General features: G+C 42.4%; 1 protein-coding gene across 1 annotated transcript in view; it reads right to left on the bottom strand.

The window, feature by feature from the left end:
- Positions 1-1,218: 1,218 nt before the first annotated feature.
- Positions 1,219-18,973, bottom strand: part of EIF4E3 (eukaryotic translation initiation factor 4E family member 3) — a 29,936-nt gene continuing 12,181 nt past the window's right edge. The window contains exons 3-7 of the mRNA XM_029918740.1: positions 18,592-18,686; positions 16,909-16,969; positions 14,279-14,345; positions 10,726-10,881; positions 1,219-6,417 (exon numbers count right to left, since the gene is read on the bottom strand). Of these exons, the coding sequence (XP_029774600.1) occupies positions 6,371-6,417; positions 10,726-10,881; positions 14,279-14,345; positions 16,909-16,969; positions 18,592-18,686 (426 nt within the window). The 3' untranslated portion in view covers positions 1,219-6,370. The remainder of the gene's footprint in view (positions 6,418-10,725; positions 10,882-14,278; positions 14,346-16,908; positions 16,970-18,591; positions 18,687-18,973) is intronic.

Below are 18,973 nucleotides of genomic sequence, written 5' to 3'. Positions count from 1 at the left end.
AAAAAAAAAATCTCAGTCGAAAGTTCCACAAACTCACGGACCCTCAAACCCCACAAAGTTACAACTTGGAAAAAGGCGCACAAATCCATAGCAGTCAAGTCCCAAATTAGAAAATAGCCAGAGCGTCTACATTCACCCTAAACACATAAATCACTACATTTTCAAGGAAGAAAAAGTACAGTCTAGTCTTACCTTATTGCTGCAAAGGGCTGGAATAAAAATTACTGACTCATAGAAGCAACTTTCACATGTATCTGAACATCAAACACAACACACAATATAAAATCAAAAATAACTAGAACAGAAAAGTTTTCAGTCTGACCTTAAAAATACTTAGCAAATCACTGGATGAAGCCAGATCAAAAGGAAGGGCATTACACCAGCTTGGAGCCATATGTGGGAAGGCCCCAACTGCACGGGGCGCAGATGGTATGGGGGGGGGGGCACCGGCAGATCCAAAACATAAGGCAAATAAACCTGCTTCAGCTTACACACAGGTAAGACAGTGTGAAAGAATGAATAATTTTGAAGGCAACCAGTGAGATTTTAAACTGGGGCTAACTTGTGCGAGACGTCCCAAGCTAAAGGGGACTCACTGGATTAAGCCCCGAAATTCCTGGTGTCGTAATTTAAGAGAAACTAAAATCTCAGAGAGGATACACACAAAGGAATGGTAACTTGGTATCAGATGATAACTGTGTAGTTAAAACTTAAAAAATAAAATAGGACCAAGAAAAGAAAAACAACAACAACAACATCAACTCATATTACCTGATGATGGTCTGAGAAATTTGGGAGGCACTGAATGCAGGCTCACAAAACTAACAGCACGATGTGAAAACAGAAACCCTACGTTTTATTAAAATGTTTAAGTTCCCATTTGTCATATAAGGTTAACAGTGTTAAAATAAAAACTTTTACCTCTTTAAACTTCCATGCGTAAAAAGACGAAAGGTACCATTGATTTTCTACAGAAAACTCAGAATCGCTATTTTCTTCATGCTTGCTTCTCTAATATGAAGTTGACAGTTTTAGAGCTCAAACACTTGTTCCAAATCAAGCTTAAGAAAAATTCTCTCGCGGCGACATCAGAAGTTGAAATTTTCACAAAGAACTCGTGCATTTCATTAAATGAGTTGATGGCTTTTTAAAGGCAGCAACTCAAACATTTAACATTGATTTCTCCAACCTCATGATCTCTGAAGGACACAAAAAGCATAGAATATCCAAAAGGTTCTTTTATTGGATATTCTAGTTGGTACATTCAACACACACATATACAATGGGAGTCTAAATTTTAGCAGCAATGATGAACAAAAAAATATTGACTTCACAATGACTTTTGCTTATCATTCACATGGTTGAGGGAATACTTACTTGAGTTTTTGGATACTTCTTTGTATTCAAGAATCCCTGCACTTCAGTAACAGCTTCTAAGCTACATCTAGGACTGACAATTTTAGTGGAAATTCATTCCCAGGCTACTTTGATAGTCATTTGAACAGTTTTGCGTTATTTTACATGCAATTTTATAGCTCCATAACGTTCATTTAATCTTGTTCAATGATGCTGAACCCAGATGCCATAAGATATTATAGAAAAGTAGTTACTGCACATACGGAGTAACTACTTTTTCTGAACATTAATTTCTTTTCTCTTAACATGCTGAAATGGTATTTAGAAAAGAGAAAAGCCACCACTCTGTATTAAAGGTTTTATATCACGGCCTTCCAGAGATGGGTTACATATTACTGCTGTGGTCCTAGCCATAAAGTTTTTATTTACGAGCATCATCTTCTCAAGTCTTCCTGATAATGGCTTTCTCCAGCCTGTCTAGGGTTCTTGGTATTATGCATTCCAATCAGGTCACCTGAGAGCTTGGGGGGAGGGGGAGGCTTTCCTCATCTGTCATTGGGGGGTTTGATATAAACAGGGGTTCTCAAAGTGAGGTTGGAGGGCCATCTACATTAGAATGACTAGGGCTTTTGCTAAAAAGGCAGATTTCTAGGCCTCCCAGACCTACTGAATCAGAACCTCCAGGGTTGGGGCCGAGAAATTTGTCTCTTGAGTAAGCGCCCCAAGGTTCTTCTGCACACTAAGGGGCGAGAAGGACCGGTAGATGATCTCAAAGGTCCCTTCCACTCTAAAATTCAAAAACTCTGTGAGTTTTCTTTTAAAAACGGAGTAGCGTCAGCAAGATGAGAGCATCGCTACAACACAAGATGGTGACGGTTGGCTTGAATGAGCTAACCTAAGTAAGAAGCGCTCGCAGATTCGAGGCGCATAGAAAACAGACACAGTACAGCATAATCGGATGTGTCAAGAACCTACGAGACCTCTCTGTGTGTGAGAACATGAGTGTGAGAACACACTCTAAATGCCGTACAGGAACATAGGCTCAAAGGGCTCTTCACTGCATCTCTGTTCCTATCTTTTTCTCTCCACCTTCTGACCCCTCTCAGCTGGTAAGGCAAGAATCCAGGCTCTTATAGTACTGAGTCGCCAAACTCTCAAGTAATTTTTAATTGGTCTGTTTATACTCTTTTCAAAAGTAAACTACTACAGGCAGTCCTCTACTTTCATTTGTAATGAGTGAAATCTTACAGAAACATACAGTACAAGAGAGGTGAACAGCAGATGTACATTTTAAAAGGGGAGTTCCATATTTAGAAAGCCCTAAAAACAAAAACAAAAATCAAACCCTAATTTTACTTCTCCCTTGGGGCACAATATTTGATGAAATATTTCTGGTATTTCCTATATGTTAGTTTCATTCTTTCTCGTCGTGACTGCTTAGAGGCTCATGGAGAGCCTAAGATTTGAGCTTTTTAAAGCATGTCCAGAGAGTTGGATCTTGTACATGTTTTTTTAATGAGGTATAGGAGAGCTAAACCTCTATCAGTAATATCTAATCAAACTTTTATCAAACCAGAAGAGCAAAATGCACTCAAATCTTAAAATAATTACACACACCAAGCTGGATAAATTATACGGCTGAGCCAGAACTGTTGGCTGGAAGGCAGCGCCACCATGTGATCGCTCCAAATGTTGTCACTTTTGTTTAAGTACAAGAGATGGGACCCTCTATGAGCTGGGCTTCTCATGGCGAGTGCCCACCTCCTGTCACAATAAGCTTATTTACAAATATCAGCCTGCAGCATGGCGTTAGTCTCTGAGAGTCAGAGAGAGAAAATGAGAGCTGTTTATAACACAGGCATCTGATCATGTCCAGGTATCTCAATGGTCAGAATAGGTTAGACATGGTGTGCATGATCCAGGTGGGCTGTTTGCAGTTAGGTTTGATAGACTTTTGAGTTTTCTCAAGTCCAGGAAGCTTGGACTGAGTATGTAGCCTACAGATCTTAAGGCCCAGCTCTGTTGCTTGCTACCCCATGTCCTTTCATAAGGGACAGGTTTGGTCAAGACTCTGCTAGCAGCCTGTACATTGTGTCTACTACTCAGTGATACCCCAAGTTTTGTTCAACTATCAAGTCCTGTGCCTGTGTGTAGGGTGCAGGCATGAGCTAAAGTCCAGAAGAAAGTTGAGAAGGAGTCAAGTTAGACTATTTAAAGTTTACTAGAGTTGTTCTTCTTTTTGTATTTTTTTGCTCTGTCAACTTTACTGCGAAATTAATAGCCACGTTATATGAAATGTACATGTTTGCTGTAAACTGTCCCTTCGTTTCAGAAATGTGGAGAAGTAGGGCAGGGAAGCTTTAAGTGGGGTAAATCAACACTTCAGGAAGTGCTTACAGAAGAAAAGCGAAGATTAGACAAGTTCCTTTAAGTTGGTATTATCCGTCCTTATTAAATGGGTGTAGTTTCACCAGTGGAGGCAAGCGGCTGCAACCTAACAACCTAGTATGGGAAGTAGGAGAAGAAAAATGCATACTGGTTTCCATCAGAGACCATGGCTCTGCACCCAGGGCTGAGGAATGACACAAGCGAGCAAGTCAGAGCTGTGACTTCCACGTGACTCTCCGCAGAGAGCAGGCGCTTCTGCAAGGACCCGACTGGAACCTCAGGGTCTGACTGCAATCGCCCACTCCCCCAGCATGGGCACGCCGCCCTAAGCAGAAGTCACATGCCCGGCAAGGCATCTCCTTGTATCTCCAAAGAATATTAGCTTCTTTAATCCAAGAAGATAATGAGAGGTTTTCAGAATGATTAAATCAGCTTAGTTCACACAAAGTCTATCAGGAACTACATTTTCAATTAAAACAATTTCTAAAGCAAAATCTGACAAAAACCCACTCAAAGTAATTTAGGTAATAGGTTCTTAACATTTGGCCAATTAAATCCTTCGCACAGTTGGGATTTTCCGCAGGGTCAGAAATAGGTGGGACAAAAATGTACTTTGTGTGTTAGCCCATGTGCCATGATCACAAACAACAGAAACTAGAAAACATTAATATGAGCCTAACGTTCCTATTTATTTTATTTTTTTTCTTCAAAGGCTACATACATGCAGAAGTTGAACATGTCATCACAATGCTTTAAATAAAGCTCAAAAAATAAAAATGCTTCAAAATCCATTTACTTATGGAAATATATATGACAATTATAATGAAGATAGGTCAATCATCCTTTTGTCTAATCTATCAGAAAAATATTTATATTATAAAAAAGAATTTAAATTCACGTTCAGAATAATTTTTTTAAAATCCTTGGACGAATAATTTAAAAAGAAGGTGGATGTCAGTACAACGTGTAGAAAAGCAAGTTCCAGGTTTTTGAAAAGTGGGTCTGATATCCTTCTAACTCATTCTGAAACCACTGAGGAAAGTCGATTTAGAAAGAAAGGGGATGTTTTAGAACCATGGTCACTGTGATCACGGTTGATGTGGTTAGTAACGCACTGTAGAGGGCACAGCTTTCGTAAACGGATATTGCGGGAAGTTTTTATTTTACGTTTTTGAATGGAGAATTTTATTTACAAAAACAGGCTGGAGGCTTGAAGTCGCCCCACCCCTCTCTGCTGGTCAATATGCAAGAGAGATTAAAAATCCGGGGGAGAGGTTCTGAGCCCTGGGCCCTTGAGTGAAATGTGTAAGCACGCACTGGCTCTTGGGACTCCAGAGAAAGCCAGCAGGAGCAAGTGTCTTCTCTCAGGTAAGAGCAGTAGGAGGCTTGGGGGAGGCAGGAAAGGGGAGGGGGCACATTTTGAAAGAATCTCAGTGTTCCAGAGCGTGGCCATTTCCTTCTACTAAAACCAGTATTTCTTTGGTAACGTGATACAATATATATCAACAATTCCAAAAATGAGTTATCAACAGAATGCATTCAGAGTTCCACTTTGTCAATGTTCACCTTCCTCCTGGCAATGAGATCTACCTTGCTGCTCCTAAATGAGAAAGGCAGGGGACCGCTGCCCAGGCTGGAGGGCTATTAATGATTGGAAATGACATATAATGTGAGCAGGAAAAAGGGATAATTACACAAAGTGTGTTCAAATGGATTTGGAAAGCCCTACTCGGGTGGGTACACATACCCAAAATTCAGAAGCAGCTATAATTCAAACAATTAAAATATCACCTCCTCCTTAAGTCAGAAATATAAGGTTTCCTACCGGGAGAAAGCCCTTGCTACCACTCTATCCTGTCCTTTGAAAAGGCCGAATTGAAGTTCTGGTTAGAAGTACTTGCACAGAGGGCCTGAAAACCTAGAGTTTGATTTATAGCCTGATACTCAACGGTGACGGTAAGTTTTCATGTTAGGCAACCCAACTATTATTTCCCTTTTATTGCTAAAAAATAAAAAATAAAAAAGTTTAAAAAAAAGATGTGTGTGCTGTCAGTGCAAAATCATATTAAGTATGGTTTTTCTTTTTCCTGGGACAGAAAAAAAACAATGCCCAGTGCACAGTGTGTAGGAATGTGTCACAACAAATAATCAAGACAGGTTTCACCAAGCTAGTATTCCTCCAAGTACAGTGTGGTTTTCAAAAGCAGTATTGTCACGATTATGCATATTCTCATTAACTAGGTACAGCAGAGCTACTTAAAGGGAAACCAATTTCTTGTGCCTCAGTGAAAGGGGAGTGTAGAAAACAATAATTAGACTGAATAAGGAAATTTAAAAGGACCCAAAAAAAAAAATAAATAAAAAAAGCCCAGAGTGAAAAGAACAGAGAATTTAAAAAGCCAAAAAAAAAAAAAAAAAAAGCAAATAATATGACGGTAGAAACCCACACACTCTCCCCCCACCCCACCTGCCACTTTGAGCCCTAATTGCCCAATCTGCAAGGGCAGAAACCCACTCTAAATGGACCAGCATCGGGCTTCGGCAAGTCTTCTCTTCACTCTCCCTCCTGTTAAGACCGTTTCCAAAACCAATCAGCAAAGGACAAAGAATTCTTTACAGAGTGCAATTAGTGTTTTCCACGTCCACCTTCAAAAGCATGATGCTCTTCATGGGCTAAAGGACAGAAAAAAACAAAAAAGAAAAAAAGGAAAGAAAACTTTAAGCAAAGGATGGGGCAAGCCTTCTCTAAGGCATCTTATTCAGTTTCCCCAAATGTTGGCGAGAATGCAAATACCTTTATGTGCCAGTAACTGTTAGCTAAGGCGTGCATTTCCTGAGAAACATAATAATGAAAATTAAAACAAGGAATAAACAAGCAATGGGCACGCTGCCTGTTTCTTCTTGCTGTGCCGAGAGAATGAGTAATGCCCACGAGCGAGGAAGAGAAACTCACAGGGTTCCCCTGCTACAGGGGAAAAGCACCCCGCTGAACGCACGGGCTGGGAGACCCCGTGTTACCCATGCCAGGGCCACTCACAGACCTATCTTTAGAAATAAAAGAAAACAAAAAGAAAGCAAAACAAAGAACAACACAAGTGGGTAATCGTTTTACGTCCCCCCACCGCTGAGCACCCTCTGTGGGAAATGAAGTTTCATAAAACTGATGGGTCTTTTATTTTTTTCCCATTGTGTTTTTTCTTTTTAAATTAAAAAAAAATCCCCCGTTCCTATTGCCTGGCTTATGAAATCACTAATTACAGTTAGAAACTCTAGAGTAAAAAACTATGCTATCGAAAGTATTTTTCAAAGACTTAACAATTTTGTAAATTGGAAGTTGGAAATGAGATATTCATGAAATGCAAAACATCTTGTCCAAGGCAAAAGAGGCCAAGGGTGGAAATCCACTTCCTGAATCCGGCTAACCATCATCATAAAGCAAGGGCAGGTCCTCATCTCTCAAAGGGAAAAGCCACTGTGACTTAGATCTCATAAGCCAAAAGCAACACAGAATTCTCTGTGCTTTGTCTTCCGGTTCCCCCACCACCTCCCATGGGCAGTGAATGAGGGGCTGGGCCATTTCACCTGTTAAGCCCCTCCCAATTCTCTGTTTGTAGTACAGACTCAATTCTTCAGACTAGTGTCTAAAGGGATGAAGGGGTCGGCAAAGGGTCCATTTTCCCTTAGGGATGATCATGGATGTTCACCCCAACCTGTTCTTCGGATAAAACCTCGTGGGGGAAGCACACTTATAGCTCCCAGGGTTACTGCGGGTTGGCCAAATTCCTGAGAGCCTCTAGTTGGTAATGATTTAACTGAATACTTCTCGCATGTAAATCTTTACAAATATTTCTTTATGATTTTATTCTTCTTTTTAAAACAGAGTTTAAGGGCCAGTACCAAAGCAAACAGGGTCTGTTTTGCACAAAAATATACCTCCTAGGGATGCTGGGCTCCAAGTGATAAGTCAAGAGCTACTCACTGTCCGGAGATTTTTACTACTCTGAGTGGGAGGGACAGGTCTGGGGTGGGTATAGCTGAGATACAGAAATGATACAATTGCGATGGGCTATGGAGATAGCAGAATGGAACGTTCAGAACTGGGTGAGTTCTGCAAGACACACGTTCTTTCAGACCTAGGTTAGCCTGGGTGGGAAGAGAATACAGAAATCTTGAAATCAGGAGTCAGAGGACTTGTCGTGGAAAGGGGCAGAGAACATACACATTTTATGCTCTGCAGGCCATCCGGTGTCTGTCCCAATGGTTGACTGGGCCACAGCAGACGCTGGGGCAGCCACAGACAACATGTGCACAAACGGGCCCCTCGAGGTGCCAGTACACTCCATCTATATACGGACGCTGCAAATTGAATTTCATACAGTTTTCTTGTGTTACAGAATGTCGTTCTGCTTTTAATTTTTTCCAACCATGTAAAAATGTGAAAACCATTCTTAGCTGCAGCCCTTACAAAAAAGAAGGCAGCGAGGGGGCAGATCTGGCATAAGGTTCAGAGTTTGCCAACCTCTGCTCTAAATAATTCTCACATCAAAAAGATGTCATTCAGCTGCCCTAAAGAACTAACAGAACTGGTGTGGGGGGAGAGTCGAACTGAGGCGGGGAGGGGGGAAAGGGTCTCTGTACACTGTGAGTTTCTCAGTCAAATAATTACTCTGCATCCAAGTCATGTATGACTTAACCATGGCCCAGTTCTCACCTCCGCTGCCGGAGGTCTTGACCGGATATGCCTGGGCTCTTTCTACAAGGAAAACCCGCCATGTCACCTGGCTTCCGTACACTTGTGAATACTTACACCAGGATCCTATTAACAAGACAGAATAAAAGCAGAGAGTTGGCCATTTCTAACTTAGCTCACCCTACAACGGCTCTCCATCATGCTGTGAGTAAGGTTTCTGCCCAAACCTCATTTTTCCAAATCAATTCTGCAGCACGTGGTATGCAATAACCCTACTGAGTAAAGGACTGCCTGCTTTACATAAAATAAAGAGAATTGCTTGTTTTTTCCAATTCAGATTTTTATTTGAATAATCTTTGAGTCTTTAAATGTTAATTTATGCCATTAAAATATGGATTTCTGCAGAGACCCTAGCCAGTTCTGCATTACTCACAAACTTCACAATGGCATCTATCTTTAGGGCATCTATTCAGCCTGATTCAACTGGCCGGGTTGCAACTCCCCACCCCCCCATTTGGCTTCCGCTCCCCTGCCCCTCAAGCCATCACAACAACTCAGCTATGACTCATCCTTGTTCAGTCCTACCTGATTATTACCACTGTCCTAAAAACTAGCCTAACCACTCTGTGGCTTCATTTTCTAATGAAATACTCCTATCATCTTGGACCTGCTGCTCACCGTGTTACTTGGAAATTTAATGAAAACATTTTGAAGTAGAAGGAACCTTGGAGATCATTTAAGACGAACCTCCTCGATATTTTGGTGAGAAAGTAAAAAGATGGGAAGGTGTGACTTGCTCAAGGTCACACCGTTGGAGGGGGACAAAAATTCAGAGTGCCTGACGTAATGATTCCAAACTGCTTCCCTCCTCTTCCAAGTCAAGTGTGGGGTTGGTTCAAAGGGGGTAAAGAGTGTTTAGCCCCATTCATAAACGGCTGTGAAACACTTTCTTCCAGAGAGTTAGTCTTGTGAAGGAGAAAAACGAGAAAAGGCCCCTGGTGACCTTTCAATTAATATCTAGGTTGAAAATACAATTAATGTTCCCTAAGGACTGAAAATTGCATCTACAAATGTGCAATTTCCACACTGCACAGCTGAGAATCAACCTCAGCAGGGCCATCTTTCTGTCTTTTATTTCAACTTTCATTTAAAATTCAGAAGCTAAGCACCTCCTGAATATTGGCAGGAACAGATCAGTCTTGTTGCTTAAAATCTAAATCATCTGGCCAGTGGATGCATGATTCCTTCGAGGGAGGTCTCTGTTTTAATAAACTCTATCATACTAAGACAATCCCCAAAGAATATCTGTTTTTTTTTCTCGTTTTTGGCAAGGGGTTGGGAAACAGTAATGGAGTGTATTTCAGCAAGACTGAGATGCACTCCCCACGCCTCACCCCACAGTTCAAGACCCCTGGAATCAATACTGTGTCATTATTTTATTGGGAGCCTTTTATTTTTCCTTCATAGTAATAGTAAAATGATACTTATCATCAAGGGTATCTACAAGTCAATGAAATATCATACTTAAAAAATTGGGTTATCGACTCTCGGAATAATTTAGGGAATAGGACTCTATCATTTGTATGTGTAGGGCTGCCAATACTTTTCTCCAACTCACTGTTAAAAGTGTAACCTGTGGTTGATCTGCCAAACATTGGCTTAATAAGCACTAAGCTGTTTTCATTATGAAAAAGATGACTTTTTCAAAAGAGCACACAAAAGCAATGAACATGAATCATGATGGAAACAATGGGTCCACACACCTATTCATACTGTTAACATTTCACCACTGTGCGTGAATTCTCTTTCGTTCTGTGTCACAGTCTTCCGTAATGAGGAAGTATTAGCATTTCAGTAGAACATTCAATCACCTCTGCGCTCAGAGCAAGCTCCTCCACAAATACAGATGTTATACATTATAAATTCCTGTTTATGAAGGGATGATTGAATATCTACCTGCCAGCTCATATAATAACATTTTTGGTATTGTTGCTTCAAATAGAAGGTAATTTTTTTTCCTGAGAATGACAAATTTAAGATCAGGTTTGAATTTCTGAAATAACAAATACAGTATGTATCACCTTTTCTGATCCATGTGTTTAGGTGATAATAAAATCTCATTTTAACCTCTGAGACTAAACTGCATTTTTTAAACACATGTATTTTATTGAATTATTTTCTGGATTAGAGAATTTTGAGTGATTCTGCTTCCACCTCATTTGCAACACAGCCTATCTTTCAAAGTATGACAGAATAAGCTAGAAAGTAGTAACTGAAAATGAAGCACTTACGTTTATAAAATACTGCTTTAAAAGATATGTGAGGCAGAAGTTCATAGATCTTTTCTAAAACGGTCGCTTCGCCCACTAAAGACGCATTTACATTCCAGACTTGGACGACATCTTCCCGGTCACGAACACTGACGCTGACTCCTATTACTTCATCATCTGAGGGAAGGCAGGGAGAACAGAAATGAGGGATCGTGTCACGTCTGTCTGCATTGTTTTTAAAGCACTTATCGTTTTAGCTGCAAATTATGGACTCAGTAATAAAAAGGCGACACAAAAGAACTCGTAATAAATACCGTTTCTAAAGGGGAACCGTTGGACAAAAGCGAGGTCGTGGACAAAAGCTGTAACAGTCACATCACATTTATCCAGGAACTTAGATAAACATCATGTTCCAGCCAAGCGAATTTTCCAGATAAGTAATTTATCCTTTTTAACATGTTACCAAAGCTTTTTGACTGATTCCTTAGTCTGTTTTGATGAGACTTTTTCTAAAACGGGTTGCATAATGCTCGCTCCTATGAAAGCCAAGTGAACTCAAATGAACTTTTCCTCGATGCTTGACTGTCTTTGTTAAAAACAGCAAGTATTCCTCCTGACTGCCGGCCAAGCATTCAGAGACCGTGGGGCGGTTAGTGCTGTTTGCCCCAATACTAACTGGACCCAAAGTGCGTGGTCCAGGCAGCTCATTCTGTTTTCTGTGGTTTGCTTGTCTGCTTCTTTCCTTTTCATCCTTCCTGCTCTCTGGTGCTTTTCTCTGGCCATCCCCTTTTGGGTTTTGGTGTTTTGAACTTTGGGCTAGAGAACCGAAGCGCTGTATATAGAGCAAGAGCAAACAGAACTTAGCACTGTACATAGAGAAGGGTGGACATCTTCGGAGTGTGGCTCTGCCCTTCTGGGGCTTCCGGAAACGGACACTCATCTACACTGATTGATGTGGGTCTTTTACTTTTTCCTACATTCTGGCCGGGGGACGCTCTGTGGGTATCTGAACACAGTGGCTGGGGAGTGAGGCTTTCTCATACCATCATATGCATGCTTGCAGCCACTCTGTGTGTATTAATTTGCAGCCGAATGACAGGAGTAAAGAGTTTTGACTCCTGGTTTGCATGCGCATGGCATATTAATGACACCCGGTCAGCTCTCCCTACTTGCATGCTCAGCATCTATAAGTAAAATGCGAAAGATGAGCGTTATCAAAATTAGGAAATTTTGTTTTAGACAATGTGCTTTGTCTAATGAGCCTAAGTTGCTCTAATTCCATATATCTAAATATGTATACCATCGATTTTTCCGATTGTCATCTGGGGGTTAAAACATTCTAATATTTTGATACAATTTAAAGGAGGCCATGTCCAATTTACTAAAGGAGTTCATCTTTAGTCAAATAATTCCTTTGTTTCTTCCTCCTTTCCCCTTCCTCCTGCCCCACGTGGATCCTGGCTAAATGTGTATGACTTGACACTAAAGGATGCCATTTATATACATGTTTGAAAACAGGCAAAATCAGCCTCTGGTATCAGAAACCAGATTGGGTGGCCACCTTTGGGGGAAGGGAGGGCAGGGAAGGATTTGGGGGAGGGGGGGTGGTAAGTACTGCTCAGCTCCCTGATCTGAATGCAGTTACAGGGACTGATTTACTTCGTGAACATTTATCAAGTTGTGCATATTGCAGTTTGTGTACTTGGCTGCATACATGTCACATGTAACCCAAAATTTCCAAAAAAATAAAGAGGACCTGACGATCATGGCCATTCCTGGGCCAAAAGAAACTTATTATTGCATCAAAAATGCTGTTTTAGTTCAGGTTTCTCATTTAAAAAAAAAAATTACCTTCAACACATCCTTGCTAAAACTCACTAGTAAAACTCCTGTGAACAGAAAATCACCAAGGGCTGTGCCTGCCTCACGACAAACTCCACCAGACAGCGTGATCCGGTCTTCGGGGAGGACCTGCTTCTACACTGCGGGCCAGAGGGTGCTGACACCGACGGCTGCTCATTCTGCTGAGCCGTCGGGACTTCAGTTTGGCTTGGCTTTCGGGGGCTAGGCAGGTCCTCCTAGCAGAGCATGTTCAGAAGCGGCCCGGGAAAAGGCTGCAACTCTTACACAAAGGCAGATCCATCAGGGGACATGTAATATTCATAAGTTGAACCGACCGGCAAAACCCTAATTATTTTAGGGTACCAGCATCACAAAAGCAAGGAGGAGCCACTGATTAAAGGTGAGGGTAGTGAGGCCCAGAGAGACCGGCTGACTTGCTTGGCGGGGGCAGAGCCAGGTTAAGGGACAAGCTAATGGTTAACGGATAGTTAATAGTGGACTTGCTTCCTAAGTCAACCACGGAACAACAGGCCTTCTTTACTCAATCCTGCCTGTTTATTATTACTTAGACTATTTTCCCTGGTTCTGGAAACTGGAATAATTTGCACAGGAAACTTCCTCTCCCAGGGATTTATGTGTTTATAATTATACCTAGGACGCATTTTTGGCTCTATATTGTGAAGTTGCTAACGACTCCCTGTTAAAACAGAAGGAATCTGTACTTTTCATCTTAACCCAGGCTTTGTCTTAAGGGAATGAAAACTGGTGTAATAAGGAAGCAAAACAAAAGGAGAATTATTGAGACGGCTAAGAGATGAATTTGAATTTGAACCATGCCACTGGCATGGCCTAGGGAGGTGGGATGGGGGGGGCAAAGACAGTATCATCTAAGACATCTGGGGACTAATTAATTGGTCCTAATTTCCCTAAGAAAACTTTTTTTTTAATTTTTAACAGAAAGCTGAACAGGCTAAGTGTTATTCTCAGTGTAATCTCAGAAGCAATCTGAAGGAACGAGCCAGGAAAAAAACAAAACTTGAAACAAGCAATTCGATTCTCCTCTTTGAGTGGTTTCGTGATTTTAAAACGACAAAAGACAAAAAACAAAAGCAAAATAAAAATGGGCTTAAGGAGGCTTGGAGAAATTCACTCAGTATTTGAAAACGCGTGAAGACCTTCTATTGTGGCTTCAGTGGTAACAATGGTGGGCACATCCCCGCCTGGCCTTTGTAAGTGTCTTTGAGCAGGGGGCCAAGAGAGGGACGGGAGGAGGGGAGAAAACACTGAGGGGCACAGAAGGGCTGTGCCTGCCTCACGACAAACTCCACCGGACACCAAAGGCACTCTCCCCACTGGAAGAACTGGAGTAAGAAACCTCCCCTGAATTGTGTTAAGAGCCCAATGAGACCAATTTATTTGTCTATTTCTTTCTTCTGCCTATGTATTTTGGGCAGATGTTCATGGACACTATTAAGATGAGCTATGTGGGAAAAACTCTATGCATATACACACGTATATACCTCTAACACACACATGTCAATATGCACAGGTACACACACACACCACGAAATGCCATGATCACATGAAGAAAACCTAAGTAACTTCACAAACACAAAGGAAACAATTTCAAAACGTGTCAGAAGCCAAACACACAAACACAAACCTCTCCAAGGGACAAGCACAAGCCAGGCACACATGAGCGGGGGACCGGCGGCAGCCGGGGCTTCTTTACCTGCAGCAGCACAGTCTGTGAACTGTTCCCCGATTGTCGCTAACAACAATTCTTTCCAAACTGTGGACTGGCATGGGAAAAGAATAGAAAACAACAAACAAAACCAAAAAAACAAAACCAAACCAAAACAAAAAAAAAAACCAATAACAACACATATATATTTTTAGACAAGTATTATCAGGAGCTCAACAAGGCACATTTTCTTCAGCTTCATATGCATTTTTCATACCCATATTCAGAGCCCACAGACCTCCCCAGATCACAGGTGTCAAGGCCCCCAGGAGTGGCCATATACTGTGCTGTTATACAGCTAACTTGACACAGAGAGAAACAAGGGGTCCAAAGTCACAAACTGTGTGTCCAAAGCCACAAAGCCAATCTCTAGTAAAACCCAGATGAAGTTCAAAAGAATGGGGAGCGGGGAAAGACTGCTTTCAAATGCATAATGTTCCAATTTTTTTTACCTTTCACTGATTCAAAATGTGTCAGCGGATTATAGTTGAATGCTATTGTGTAAAACCCTTCTCTCTCAAACCCTTCCTTCCCTGTTTTTCTTGCACTTGATAAGGTACTTAAAAAGTTACCCAAGTGATGAGCCCTTAAGGAAATTTCTGGTTTAGTGAATACTAGAGACTTGCAGATTTCCATCCACTCGAGGCTGACTGTGCGACGGGAGAGAACTGGACATGTGTACACACGCATTTGCCTCGAAAAATCACTGCGTGTTCCTGTCCACCTCCTGCAAGTGATGAAGCTGGAGCCCCTTCTACCCGAGATGTACTAGGGCCATCCGGTCAACAGCCAGTGTGCGCGCACAGAGAACTGGAGGCCTCAAAGTGTTTCCAGTTATTCCCCTTTGAAAAGTTATTGGTCCTATGTAGCTTCCTTGCAAGAGTTCACAGCCCTGAACTCTTCCAGAACTGGGTCTGAATCCTGACAGGCTGCAGAGTCTGTGACTGGGCAAGTTGGGAACACTGGGGAGCCTCAGTGTCCTTAGGTGAGCAGGGAATAACAACGGGCTGGCCTCCTGGGGCTGTTGTGACCATGACATTAGTCAACAAATGCATTCAAAGGGCTCAGCATTGTGACTGCAGCGACAGAACCTAACCGTTAAGATCTGTTCCACAAATAGCTGCAGGTGTGCTCTACGCCAGGTGCTCGCCACTTATTAACTATTAATAATAGTGTTTATGACTATGTTCTAAGAAGCTGAAAGCAGCCTGGCTGAATTCCTAACCAAGAGGACAGCAATTCAGCACTGACACCTTTCACTATCAAGGAGGATTTTACTTCCCTTTCCTAGATGCTCCCTTTTGCTCCATTTGTCTCCCTTCTCGAAATCATCTTCTGCATGCTCCATCTGTTGCATCGGTGGTGTCTTACACCATTTGTGATGACGGTGAGGGTGTCACAAGGAAGCTAGGGGCAAGGGAGGGTGCCCTGCCCTCGCTGGCACGTCAGACCAGGCTGGCCCACCACACGCCCACTCCGCCACAATTCAAAGGGCATGCGGTTCTTGGGGCAAGGACACTTGCACAGAGATGAACGTGGTATTATCTGTGATGGCACAAGGCCAGGGAGAGGAAGGGCCCATGTGCCCACTGGCTACCGTTCACCACACGTTGACACCACGACTATTTTCACTGGAACTCAAAGTCTCGTGTGAGTAAACAAAGAGCTTGTGAAGGAGAAGGTGTTTTCGCTCTCTTCTCTTACAATCTCTGCATTCTCTTCTTTGAAAGGGGGATGAGGGGAGCTTCACAGGCCTGGCTGGGCTGTTTGCTCCACTGACATTTTTTTAGGAAAGCCAAGTAACAGGCAAACCCTGGAGCTGCACATTTTGATGCCAGCTTGCGTCATTCAGAGACAAATCCGGTCACATCTTTAGGTTTGTGCTTCTGGGGAAATGACTCAAACCTATGGGTCTCTGGAGACACTGCTGTTCTTTGAGCTTATCCACATAAAAGAAACCATGAAAAGGTGACTTGGGTACCTTCTGCCCTTTCATCCATTTTCAAAGATGTGTTTTGGTTTCCCAAAGCTTAAGAATAGGTTTGAATGTTCATTTTCAGTCTGTGTGATGAATTCGAGTCTATTCCTAGAAAATCCCAGTTTCTGAGGTGTGGCCACTAGACACCGGTATCCCACCAACCAGGCTTTCCTCAGCCCCTCAGGAAGGCTCAGCCTCTCACAGAACCCCAGAGAATGGTAGAAGGCATGACCTCCCAAGCATCTCCTGTCTCTGCACTAATGTCAGGGGAGGAAGGACGAGCTTGTGGTGGGCGGGACTTGGCTTCCCACTGTGTGTACCAACTTCCACACTTTAGGTTATGGCTGTGAGGAAATGATGGCCACCATCAGCCTTTCTGTGAGATCTGTAAGTACGGGACTCTTCCGAATTTATGACACAGTCACACTACCACATCATCCTTACAGAGGAACACGACACTACATTTTCGAGGTGACACTGTGAGGCAGAAAATCACCAAGGTTAGAACATAATTTCCCACCCCCGGTCCCAGTCTGAGACTACCAGGCGGACTGCCTAAAAAGCCGAAGATGCTCACCGTATGCCATTAACAACAACCCCAACCGTAGCCAGTTCTAGGAAACGGTCAGGACAAACGTACCGTGCTGTCCTTGGGGACTTTCATCTTCCAGACGCCGCCTTTGGCATTACTCTCCTCTTCCCTGGATCAGAGACCAAGGTTTAAATTTAGAATCAAGGATTAAGTAATTACATGCATTTAGTTCAACAACAGGTGACATGCAAGACAACAAACAATGGAATATTCTCAATAAACGCTCCCTGCATCCTTTCATTGGAAAAGGAGGCAGATGAAAGAAAAAGGAACGGAGTGGAAGCAGGGAAGGAGGGAAGTGGGATTCAGGGGCCACAAGGGCAGGGGAGGTGATAGGACACCTGTTTCTCACCCTGAAGGAGGCAGAGATGGGGCGTTCCCTACACTATCTGGGGATGGACCAATTAATACAAGGCTTTCCATGTGTGAACGCCTTGATGATTCAGGGCCACATTCATGACATTGCCGTATCTGATTCTCATGTCAACCTAGTACGGTATGCCAGTAGGACGCGTGCCCCCCGTGGTAGGTTCGGCTGTGTTTTCCTGTTTAATACCTGCTTGCTATTCAGGGAAGAGTACCCCAATTTCCTTTTAAGGAGCTACTTGTCCCCTACTTTTAAATCAGACCCATTCCAATAGGGTTAATTGCACATCCTAGCCTCAAAAGTGGGCTTATGACCCAGGTCTACTTAGGAGACTATGGCCTCTTCCGAGTCCCAGTTGTTGGCCAGGGATGTAAAAGAGGGCCCATGGTGAGCCAGTGAGAGCCAGCCCTGCCATCTTACTGGGTCTGGTGAAGGCTCACAGTGATTAAACAGGTAGGGTACAAGCTTGGAGCTCGGGAAAGCCATTTTGCCACCACAAATGGGAGGGTCTGACTGAAAAATGAAACCAACCTAGAGGAGAGAAAAGCAAATCTTGATGGAGGGCGTCAGATTCCTAATAACATTTGAGCACTCAGATATGCCAGAAATCAGCCCTACCAGTGGACAGCTCAGTTACAGGGACAAAAACAAATGGTATCTATCTATCTATCTACCTACCTACCTATCCATCCATCCACCCATCTATCCATCTATCTACATGGGCCCATGTTAGGCTTCTGTCATTGGCTACCAAATGAGCCAGGACATATTTCTATTTTATTAATGAGTAACTAACTTAGAACAGTTGAGGGACACAATATAAGAATTTATTACTAACTATGACTCCAGCCTAAGCAAACTGGCTTATTATCTGCCACCCTCATCATGACACCACGCTACTAAAGAAGGATACCTTCCTCTAGACCCTGGGCCATGGCCTGGACCACACAGTTTTACATTCCCCCGGTGAGAGACATCTCTGAGGTACAACCATTTAAGAGACGTGGATACTCCATCTGTTCCTCTCATCTCCTGAGAGCATATAGACTTTTTCACTCCACTGTCCAGGTCATTAATGAGCTGCATCCACATGTCAACATGCTAATGATGACCTATTTTTGGTGAGACCACAATGGGGTGTGCAGTGAGGAACACTGAGAAGCCTACTCATCAGCTTGGAGCCCAAGGTGAAGGAGAAAATGAGCAGCGGTTTCCTTCATAATTAAGTAATAGCTAAAATTACTTTCCATCATTACCAGGAGAAAATTACTTTGGCATTCCAATTTGGCATGAGGTAAATATTTTATGAGGTTCATGACCATTCCCCACCCACCTTAACCTCAAATTACAAGTTAGACACTTACCAAAGTGGTCGCCTCTCTCCTCTCATTAAATGATAACTACATCTCAAAGGCAGGCTAGTCACAGGAGGGATATTATTGTACACGCTCCAGAATATCTTCAAAAGAAAAACACTTTGTTTAATATATCCAGTATTGATTTATAAAGCCACTAGATTATAAAACTAACGCATTGAAGAAAAAAATCAGATTCTCATTAAGTCTTAGCCATTCAAAATAGATTTTCTTTTCAGTATTCTTTCTAGTTCTGGGCTAGGAAATGTAACATAGCATTAAAGAATGTTCCTTGCTGATGTTGGGCCAAGTTCTCTGCCTCAGGAAGCTACGGTTATTAAGCAAACATTCCTATGCAACGTATCTCCACATAAAACTAGCAAAGACCTTG

Source organism: Suricata suricatta, chromosome 12 (genome assembly GCF_006229205.1).
Source record: "Suricata suricatta isolate VVHF042 chromosome 12, meerkat_22Aug2017_6uvM2_HiC, whole genome shotgun sequence".
Classification (NCBI taxonomy): Eukaryota; Metazoa; Chordata; class Mammalia; order Carnivora; family Herpestidae; genus Suricata; species Suricata suricatta.
This window is presented reverse-complemented; position numbering and strand designations above follow the sequence as displayed.